The following is an 11,479-nucleotide window of genomic DNA, read 5'->3' as shown; positions in this document are numbered from 1 at the left end:
TTCAATCTCTTTCAATGCATGCATAGAGGGATGCAGCCAGCAGATGTCTCTGTAGTAAATAGCAAAGAATCTTGTACTGAAGCACCTTTCAGTGGAACCAGTTTACTATCCCAGGAGCTTTGAGTTCTGTGTTGCATGAAGCAAAATGTGTTCTGTAAAAATGCAATAATAAAATGGTGTAATAATATTCCATTATTACTTTTAACTAGCCCAAAGAATACTGTTGAGATCATTGAAAAAATATACTGTCCTCATTTAAAGACATTAATTGGGATCGGCAACTCCGTCACTATCCCAACACAATTGGAAGGAACAGCACCATGTGACTGCGCTGACTTAAGATGGCAGATGCAGCCGCTCCATTTGGGATTGCAATTTGCATCCTCATGTCAGCTTCCCCACTGACTTTGCTCAGCAGAAGATGGAAGTGAAGGGCGCTAAGGATGATCACATGATTGTGAGACTCTGCCATGTCATAATTGTGAGGTGTTGCCAAGCTGCCAAATTGTGATCATGTGACTGCAGGGATATTGTGATGGTTGCAACTGCAGAGAACAGTCTTAAGTCCAACAGAGCCATCCTAACTTTGACTGGTTGCTGAATGAATGGTTGCTGAATAGCAGTAGCCATAGCACTATATACGTCTTCGTAGTGCCTTAAAGCTGTCTCTAAGCGGTTTACAGAGTCAGCATATTTCCCCCAACAATCTGGGCCCTCATTTTATTGACCTTGGAAGGATGGAAGGCTGAGTCAACCTTGAATGAGGACTCCAACCTTTCCAGCTTGGCAGACCAACAGAGGCAGCAGCGGTGGGAGGAAGAGGGGATGGTTTTGTGTGCACATGTGCATTCGCTGCTTTTACAAACGCAGCTTGATGCGCATGTGCGTGCATGCGCGGACTCACCCACTACTTCCACGGCCTGGTTCTGAACAGGCTGCGGTCCAGCACTGGGCTGCAGACCAAGGGTCAGGGACCCCTGCTGTAGAGGGGTATAGACAGGGCTTTTTTTCTCCTAGAACGCTCAGAACGGAGTTCCGGCACCTTTTTTGGATGGAACCTTGTAGGGTAGGCAAGGTGGGTTGTATGACATGTGTGAGTTCCGGCACCTTTTTCTTTTACAAAAAAAGCACTGGGTATAGACATATACAAGGAGCTATGGATTCTTGTTGCAGGACACTTCCTTACCAGTCAGGATATCCAGGTTCAAAAACATTTCGAGGTGGCATGTTAACCTCAAGCAAAGTACTGGACATCTTTGAACTCTACATCTTATTGGTCTATTCCTAAAATAAGATCATATGATTGGCTAAAGTTGGTCTATTCCTAAAATAAGATCATATGATTGGCTAAAGTTGCTACGATGTCATGGAAAGTTAATGGATGTTCAAATTCCAAAAAGGGCTGGAAAACAGTGCTGTACTATTTCAATGCCAGCAGCAATGACTCAATTAGGCTAGGGGAAAAAAAACTAGTATTTAGTAATCCTGGCATTATGAATTTGGCAAGAAAGAGGGAAACTGAAAAAATGTTCTAAATTGATAGAAATACTCAAGGAGGAAGGTTTTCAAGTAGGAAAAAAAGGGAAGGAGGGTCTGGTCAGAATTGTTTGAATAAAGGGGAAAAATAGTGAATTGAAAAAGAAAGATTGGCAGGTTGGATAGGAGGAAAAAAACACACAAAGAAAGTGAAAATAAAAGTGAGAATATTGAATAGAGTGGGATGTTCCTACAGACTAATTTAGGATAAGTACAATTTCATTTGACTGGCGGCGACGGCGGGGGGGGGGGAATTCTTTCACTTTAACCAATCATGAACAGACTTATTTTAGGAGTAGACTAATACCGTAAGGGGCTCCGTGTTTACTTTGTCCTGGTAGCAGGTGGCGCTAGGACCTGGCGAGCATTCGACTGAGCGAGCGCGCTTCAGGAGGCGAGTCCTATTCCGAACTCGCTTCTGGCGGGCGAGGGACGGCAGCGGCTGCCTCTTTAGCTTCGGCGCAGCGCACCACCATGCGCGTCAGGTGAGCGGAGCCCAGCCGAGCACGGGGCACCGGGGCCAGCGCGGAATATCTCTAACCTTTCTTTCTTTCTTTCTTTCTTTCTTTCTTTCTTTCTTTCTTTCTTTCTTTCTTTCTTTCTTTCTTTCTTTCTTTCTTTCTTTCTTTCTTTCTTTCTTTCTTTCTTTCTTTCTTTCTTTTCCTTCCTTCCTTCCTTCCTTCTTTCTCTTTCTTTCTTTCTTTCTTTCTTTCTTTCTTTCTTTCTTTCTTTCTTTCTTTCTTTCTTTCTTTCTTTCTTTCTTTCTTTTCCTTCCTTCCTTCCTTCCTTCCTTCCTTCCTTCCTTCCTTCCTTCCTTCCTTCCTTCCTTCTTTCTCTTTCTTTCTTTCTTTCTTTCTTTCTTTCTTTCTTTCTTTCTTTCTTTCTTTCTTTCTTTCTTCCTTCCTTCTCTTTCTTTCTTTCTTTCTTTCTTTCTTTCTTTCTTTCTTTCTTCCTTTCTTTCTTCCTTTCTTTCTTTCCCTCCCTCCCTCCCTCCCTCCCTCCCCCTTCCTTCCTTCCTTCCTTCCTTCCTTCCTTCCTTCCTTCCTTCCTTCCTTCCTTCCTTCCTTCCTTCCTTCCTTCCTTCCTTCCTTCCTTCCTTCCTCCTTTCCTCTCTTCTCCTCTTCCCCCTACTTTCATTTGCAGGTGTCTCCCCCGGCGGCTACTGCTCGGCTTCTTTGTTTGGCTGGCTGCACCGGCGTCCCCACAGCGAGGTAAGGCGAGGCGAAAGGTGCAGAAAAGGCGGAGAGGTGGTGTGTGTGGGGGGCGGGGGGGGGCCGGGAATGCGCTCTTCTCCCCATCAGCCGCCTGCAAGGAAGCGTGAAGCGCGCGACTTCCCCGCCAGCGTCTTGCAAGCTCCGCGCGGCTGACTTGGAAGGGTTAGCCGGTTTCCAAGGGGCTGTCAGCCCACAAAGGGCGCCCTTACTTCGGTGAGATCCAGACCAAAGCCCGTGTCCGGGGAAGCCTTGAACGTTTGCAGGTTCTCTTCTGAGGCTTCCTTTCTCCCTTTTCCGAAGTTGCATTGGAAGGTGCTCTTACGGGTAGACCCTACTCCAGGGGTCTTCAAACTTGGCCCTTTTATGACTTGTGGACTTCAGCTCCCAGAATTCCTCAGCCAGCTTTGCTGGCTGAGGAATTCTGGGAGTTGAAGTCCACAAGTCATAAAAGGGCCAAGTTTGAAGACCCCTGCCCTACTCGGAGGGCAGCGACCCAAGTAGCCTTGCTCGAAACCAATTTCCCCAGAAATGAGCATAACTACTTCTGAATAGGCTGCATGACCGTGTGGTTCTGCCACTCTCACCCGCCAGTAGCCTGGATGCAAAGTTTGGGGTGTTGAAGGGTTAAACCAAATCTTTCTACATATTCATGAGAATTTGCTAGCTTCGGTGGGTGAGCGACTTCACTGGCTGTGTGCTACAGTGACAAATTCACAGAAGAGACTTCAGGGGACTGGTTTATTTTCTTGATTTTGGAGAGGTTAAAAAAAACCTTGCCCGTTGGGGTGATTTGATTCCTTTTATGAAGGTGTTTGCCACTGTACTGCCCCCAAATAAGATACTGTTTAGTGTTATGAGATACAGCATATTCTGGAGATTGTGGTGTTTGCTGCAAAAGAGCTCTCCCTCTCTTCCCCCTCCCTCCACCCACCAAGCTGTTGTTAAAATTAAATATTTGTCCAGAAGCTGCTTCCTAGCCAGTTTGAAAAAAAAAGCCATGGAATCACACAATTGGAAGAGACTATAGAAATAATTTAGTCCACCCCCTGTCCTCCCTCAGTGCAGACTTCTTTCTGGAAGAAGATCATCCAGCCTCTGTTTGAAGCCATCCATTGAAGAAGAACCAGCCACTTCAAGTGACAGCCTCTTCCACTAGCTGACAGTGCAGTCAGGAATCTAATTCTTAGTTTTAACCCATTAGTGTTGCTCTCTGGAGCAAGCGAGAGCAAGTCCATTCTTTTTCTAAGTAATAACAATTCAGATACTTGAAGACTTACCATGCTTCTCCCTTCTTTCTGGAGACTGAAGATGCTCATGTTTTTTACATGAAAACCAGAAATTATGGATACAATTGCAAATACCTAGATTTTGTTTAAAAATAAGAAAAAGAAAAACACTTTTCTAACAGTAGGATCTATACACCAGTGTAACATTCAACCTGTGGAGATTATGGGTTTCCCATCTATGGAGGTTTTTAAGAGGAGAATTAAAGGTATCTCTTGAGGATAGTTTAATTGCTTTCCCTGCACTTTGCAGAAGATTGGACGGAGGAGATGATCTTTCTAGTTTTCTTCCAGCTTCACAGCTTTATTATGATTCTGTGAACTGTTTCTTACAGGGTTTGGTTTCTAGACCATCTGACCATTGTGGTAGCACTTTTCTTAAGTTGCTTCAAGTTGTCATTGTCACTTTTGAATTATAGTGCGCAAGTTCCAGTATCCTAAGTGGAGTTCGGCCAGGGCAGAGTGGAGTGGAGCAGCTGCTTCCCATAATCTGGACTCTGTGGTCCTGCTTGTGCACCCAACATTGCTTTATTAGATATCCTGGCTCATATTTAACTTGTGGTTGACAAGGATGTCCAGATCCTTTCCACAAGAACAAATGCCAAACCGGGTCTCTCTCATCCTATGTTTGTGGTTTTCAGACTTCCCATCCAGGAGGAGAATTTTACATTTCTCTTTGTTAAGTTCTACTCTCTTCATTTCAACCCACTGCTCAAACCTATCAAGCAACTTTAAATCTTTTGTCTCTCTTTCTCTCTCTTTAAAGTAATAGCCAGCTCCCCCTCCCCCTAACCCTTTTGGACAATCTGCAGACTTTGTCAGCATCCCCTGATAAAGTCTGCAGATTGTCCAAAAAGGTTAGGGGGAGGGGGAGCTGGCTATTACTTTAAAGAGAGAGAAAGAGAAAGTCACAGATACAGAATACCTGAAGCTAACCAAAGCTTACAGCTTCAAGGGAGCTGAGCCCCAGGGCACTCCGCTTAATACTTCCCTCCAACCTGAAGCCCTCAGTGAGTACTATTTGGATGTGATTATTCAAGCCAATTTTGAGTTCTTCTAACAATAGTATCATCTCACCCATATTTTACCATTTGATGAAGGAGACTATCATATGACACTCTGCTTTGGTGAGCTTCAGGTATTCTGTATCTGTGACTTTCTCCTGTTCTACTAAGCTAGTAACCTCTAAGAAGGAGAAAATATTGGTCTAATATGATTTCTTTCCCATAAAACCCCTGCTGGCTCCTACTGCTGTACTTACAACAAGTCTATCTAAGTGCTCACAGATATGTGGCTTGATAATTTGTTTGACTGTCTTGCTTCCCTCGTCTCCTTCCCTACCCATTTTGAAGACAGAGACAACAGTTATTTTTCTGGGACCTCATCAATCCTCCAGTTCTCACTGTATCTAGAAAGCAGTTCCACAATCTCCTTCATTAGTTCTTTCAATATTTTAGGATGTCATTTATCTATCCCCGGAGCCTTGAATTAATCAAAAATGAGCATGCTTTCCTTCCTTCCTTTCTCCTGGTCTATGCCGTGCTACAGTGCCCTCATTTCCCCCATTGGTATAACAGTGTCCAGCTAGGATTCCACTTGTCTTCTGGGAGAAGATAGATGCATGATAGGAAATAAGAAGTCCTGCTCTCTTTCCATCATCCATCATCTTTTCACCACTTTCTCCTTGCAATGGATTTATACGCAATTTGGCTTTCCTTTTGTTTTTAGGAAAAACCTGGGACTCAGAGCATATTCCTTACCATTTTCTTATAAAGTTTTAATTAAAACTGGAGCCAAGGGTTTCCTTCTAACTTCCTGAAAGTTTTCATCCTCTTGCACAAGTAGTTTCTTGCCTTTCTAGTTTGTTTTTAGAGTGCTTTAAAATTTCTTTACAATGGGTCTCACTTTATCTTCTCTGTGAATAAAGCATGAGAACCCTGGAAAACTATAGATCCTAGACAGAATATTGTAGACTGAAAGACAGAATATTCCCTCTGAAAACTGCCAGTGCAAATAGTGCTTTCAGTGAAATATTCTTCTTCAAAATAGTGTCCACTATTCAGTCAGAACTGAAGAAACTTCTTGGATGAGAAGCAAAACAACTTCAAGGAAAAAAAAATACCATAGACAAGGCACCTTTGGTACATCTTCTTTGGAAGAAAACAATCTTGGTCAAATTCAATGAGAATTGTTGAAAAAAATGCATCTCACCCTTGTTATGCATTTTAAAATAAAGACGTTCCCCATTTCTGTCAGTTGAAAACCTACAGTATTTTGATAAATACCTTTGTATTAAAATTGGTTCTCTTTTGCTTTTATTACCCAGTGTTTGCAATTTACACATTCCAGACTAAAAGGCTTCTTTTAGCTGAGTCTTAGGAAATGGCCCTGAGGCTATAAGTCAGAGGATCTTTTGCCTGTGTGTAACCCATTGAAATTCAGTTTAAGATTGACCTGGCAGAACAGTTTTTAGTACTACAATTGAGCAAGTAGAAAGAAATAACTATAGAATTTTGCTTCCCTAGAGTTTAACATGCTGAAGTGGCTTGCAGTGGCATTAGAGGTCTTATTTGTGATACAGCTTCTGGTAATCCTTACTGGCAGGGCTTTTTTTCTCATAAAACGCTCAGAACGGAGTTCCGGCACCTTTTTTGGATGGAACCTTGTAGAGTAGGCAAGGCAGGTTGTGTGACATGTGTGAGTTCTGGCACCTTTTTCTTTTACAAAAAAAGCACTGCTTACTGGACATAAGAATTGGCGTCTGTGTGTGGTACAGCTGCTCACTGTATATGCTTCTCATTCTCTCCTAGAAAAAGGCCTTAAAAAGTTGGGATTTTATTGAACTAATAACAACTAAGCTGGAATTAAAAGGATAAAGTCAAGAGTGCTCCATAAGGGTTTAAAAATTAAACGTGTTTTGCAATGCACGCTGAGTGCAAATTTGCAAAATGATCATAGCTGATATACTGTAAGATTTTTTTCCCCTTTTCATTTCTAGCCTGGTCTTATACTTATGACTAGAAGTCTAGATTTAAAGTCTTTGACAGTCTATGCAAGAAGCACTGTGAAAAGATTAGTTTCCTGTGGCTGTTGGAAAACTCGGTTACTGTATTGGCTTTTAGGTGAAGGTTACTAGCTTTTCACACATATTTTGTGAAGGAGCCTTGACTTCTCCATGCATTTACCTACATAGGAACTAGTGTATAATGTTCTTCAATAGAGGAGATCTCTTGAGCACAAGTATTTGCCTGGTTAGTGTTCTGGGGCACTTTAATATTTAAAATGCCTTTGGCTGTTCATGAATATAAGTTAATAAACATCTTAGGTATCTGTATTATTAACCTATTAAATGTAAGACACTGTCTGGCTTTGAAGCTTAAGTGTGATCGGCGTGTACTTACCTTTGAGTGGAATCTTGAGCGACACATTCTGTCAACAAATCCACACATTCCATGAAGCTTGTATTGACTGGCAAAGTGGGAGAAAGGGAGGCCTTTTTAGTAAAGTTTTTACTGTGGCTCAATGGGAGCTTAGGACTGTTTCATTCTCTGACTTCTAAGGCTAACATCTATTTGATTACAGCACAGTCAGCATGTCAGGGCAAGGAGAGGAAAGTTTGCAGAGGGCAGGTGCCATTTCCTTCTTCTGAACATAGTAACCCCAGGGAGAAAAAGTGTGGGATTTAATTAATTAATATGTTAATTTATTTATTCATTCAATTTTATATGACTGTCTCCTGCTACGCCATTTTAAAAAGATTTTTTTTAAAATGCTGCTTTTATTATTTTTATGAATACTTTAAGGTGATGAACATACCTAAAAACTGCTCCCTCCTCCTATTTTCACCACAACAACAACCCTGTGAGGGCTGAGAGAGAGAGCGACTGGCCCACAGTGATCTATGTCATTGCAGGCTTTATTAATCTAGATCAGGGGTAGGCAACCTCGGCTCTTTTATGACTCATGGACTTCAACTCCCAGAATTCCTGAGTCTGGGAGTTGAAGTCCATGAGTCATAAAAGAGCCAAGGTTGCCTACCCCTGATCTAGATGATAAACTCCTCTTACTGACTGGCAGATTTTTTTTTTTTTGCTGTGCTGTGTCAGAGTGATCTCCCTCCTAGATTTGAGCTCTGATAAAGGGAATAAAAGAGACCCTAACTTTGAAGATCACAGTGCTTCATAGCTGAAATGTTTCTGGAGGAAAATACATTTCTGGGTTGAAAAAAAAAACATTTCTCTTGATAAAGATCCACATGGGGACTCCTGACCTAAAATCAAGATTAATATACAGCCACACGCACTTATACTGTACACTATTCACATTTTTAGTTTTACACCATTCATAATCCCAGATTTATTTCATGGAATACTGGAAAATATATTATGATAGCAGTATGGATTTCGCATGTAGCCAAGGATAAAAATATATATATGATTCATATCTGCAATATATTCACATGAGAGGCTAGGCATGGCTTAATATTAACCCCATTTAAGAAATTCAGTACTGAATATGTGCAGGATATAATGACATATCTTTTGTTTCCTATCCTCTCTTCATTTGCCTTTGTGGTGCCTTGCTGAGACTTTTTGATTGCTTTTAAGAAATCAGAGAAAAGCCACTGGGCCAGAAGGATTGTGTGCAAAAAGGTTGAATTCCCTTCCCTTCCCTCTGTGCTCCCAGTTCACACATAAACACAAACTTGCTCTGTGTGGGGTGAAAACAAAGTAGGAGTTGAGAAGACACTGTTGCAAGAGTAACCTCACTGTGTGACTGTATTTACTCTCTAAATCTTTTTTCTCTCAAAGTGCCTTTTAACACAAAGTAAGCATTTGTCCTGAACTGGGCAACTCAATAGAAAAGGGATAAAGTAAACTAACCAACATCAAGAAATGGTTGCAAATTGTGTTTATGCTGGTCTGCTTTAATTACAACTTGATCTGTGATCCAGATTCTGATGGCATGCAAATCAGCTGCATTATGGCTTAATCTTTTATATAGAATATCGAATAACAGAACTGGAAGGGACCTACCATGTCAGTATGTGCAAAAGAAAGAAAAGTCATTAAGATGAAACCATCAGCTTCCTAATCAGTGCAATGTAGATATTTACCAAGTTTGCTCCTGGTGGTTCTTAAGTTTATGTGATCTTGCTTGTCACCTACCTTGCATTGTTTTTGTACTTATTTATTTTATTTTCCTTACCTTTTCTTGAACTGATATCTTGTGATAGTTCTAATTTACTTTCTGCCTCTTCCTGGTCAACCACTGATATTAATTTTCATTTTCAACCTAATGTTGAGATTGGATCTATTAGGAAAAAGAGCTTCATGCCTGGATTTTCCAGATTGGCCTTGATAGTCGTTGATCTGCAGCTGTTAAAAAAAAGTGACTTTTATGTATATTTTAAAACACAGTATATCAAGACTCAAGAATTTAGAAGTAGGCCTTGTTGTTCTTCATTGCTGCTTTTCTATGGCTGCTTAATAACTCTAGTTGGTATTAGGCTCATGGCAGATGATAGCACCAGGCCGATCTTGACTGATTTTTCCATGAGGAAGATTGGATCTGGTTGTTAGCTGGGTGGGTGTCCATTGGAATTCTGTTAGTGGGATATAAACTGGGAAGGCAAAATCTTATTCCTGAAGAAGATAGTACAGTATTGCTGCCAAAAAAACAAACAAACAAAAAACATGACTGTATTTGCATGTTCTTCAAGAGTTAAACTTGATTCCAGGGAGGTTTTATAATTTTAATTGTGTCACGAAGTAAAAGCCAAGAGTTAGTTTTTTGATATTGTAGCATGGGTGTTGGTGCTTGACTTTTAATCTTTCAAATCCTGTTGCTTCTAAATGTATAAATGGACAGTAGGCCTATACTTTTTAAGCTGACATTTCACTTTTTAAAAAGACAGAATAAACATATAATAATATATAATGTTACTCCCCCCCCCTTTGGGCTATATGAATCTATGTAAACTATTATTTATGGCCAAGTGTGATACAGGAACGAGGCTACTAGGCTGGAGCTGCAAAAATCCATATGACAAATAGAATTGTTGCTGCCATCTGATGTTTACATGCATTTTTGCAGTGTAAAGCTGGTAGCCTAGTCATGAATGTTCCACAGTGTGCACTGTTGTCCTCTGGTTGACAGCTACACTTTATAGGCATATTCTGTGGGAGGAAAGAATGGTAGTATGAGAATCTGTGTGAACTGGGGTATATTATAGTTTATTTCCCAAATTTATTCAATAAGAAATTTCATCCTGACTAGTGACTCCAAATATAAGTTTGGAATATTAATGTTTTTTGTTGGCTTGCAAAGTTTAACTATGAATGCCTATTTAGGATAGCAATAATTGCTCATTAAACACATATTTCCTGTGATATTACGGTCTTGAATAGGGCAGTTGATACGTTTCCTATTTCAGTTTGGTAAGTGGAAGACTATGGTCGAAGTCACCTTAATCTAGATGTAGCAATTATTAGGGGTTAAAAACAGTGTGGTTTTGAGCGTATACAGAATTTTGCATTATTTTGACTGGAATCATTTGTGCCTAGCTTTCTCAGTAATGATTTATGTAATCACTCAAATCATAATCGATAGGACTGGAGCTTAATGCCTATCATGGTCATGTCTTCAGCAGGTGGCAGCAGCTAGCCAAACCTAGCAAGATATGAAAAGCTAAGTTGAGCTATTTAATAGTTGAGTGGGAGACCATAAGGAAATCTAGGCTAAGTGGAGAGTAAAAAAATCTTCAGAAGGTGACAGACTCAACTTCTTCTACATTGTTGCTAAGAAAATTATGTGGTTATAACCCTGGGAGTCAGCAGGAAGGGAACTCAACCTGAGGAAGATTTATTGTATGGAGTGCTGAATATTTAATAGCAGCGAAATATATATCTGAACACTAATGGATATATAACTTAATATATCCAACTTGCCTCCAGAAGATTTTAGGACTACATTAAAATCTGGGCTTAGCATATATGTGGCTAATATCCAAAAAGCAAGAATTCCTTCTAGGTTTTTTTTAATATAGAGGTTGTGTCATTTTTGAATGTGTAGATGATTTGGAAAGGGGCATAAAATCATAAAGTGGAATAAGATGTTGATACATAGAAAAAAAATGTTTCCACTTTACCCAAGAAATAGATAAGCAGGTTGAAATACTGCTCTTGTGTAATAATGATTTCTGGTTCCTGACCCTCCATATCCCCAAAATGTGGCAAGCATTGCACTATTCTAATTATAGTTGACTATATATAGTGTTAGGAGCAATCCAAAATATCTTCTTTGGTCTATTTTTAAAGTTATAGTTGAATTAGTGCCCAAGTCTATTTCTTTGTATATATTTGTAAATTGGCGGGGGCACAGTTAAATACAAATGAACATTTTCCTGTAGCACAGATAAATAAATAAATAAATAAATACTGGGTG

At 40.3% G+C, this 11,479-nt stretch overlaps 1 protein-coding gene across 1 annotated transcript in view; it reads left to right on the top strand.

Annotated features, from left to right (window-relative positions):
• Positions 1-1,813: 1,813 nt before the first annotated feature.
• The window catches only part of COL18A1 (collagen type XVIII alpha 1 chain), a 186,716-nt gene continuing 177,050 nt past the window's right edge, over positions 1,814-11,479 (top strand). The window contains exons 1-2 of the mRNA XM_083361720.1: positions 1,814-2,021; positions 2,680-2,747. Of these exons, the coding sequence (XP_083217846.1) occupies positions 2,011-2,021; positions 2,680-2,747 (79 nt within the window). The 5' untranslated portion in view covers positions 1,814-2,010. The remainder of the gene's footprint in view (positions 2,022-2,679; positions 2,748-11,479) is intronic.

This window comes from Vipera ursinii (assembly GCF_947247035.1).
Source record: "Vipera ursinii genome assembly, chromosome: 1".
NCBI lineage: Eukaryota > Metazoa > Chordata > Lepidosauria > Squamata > Viperidae > Vipera > Vipera ursinii.
Note: the sequence above shows the minus strand (reverse complement) of the source record. Positions and strands in the feature narration are given on the sequence as shown.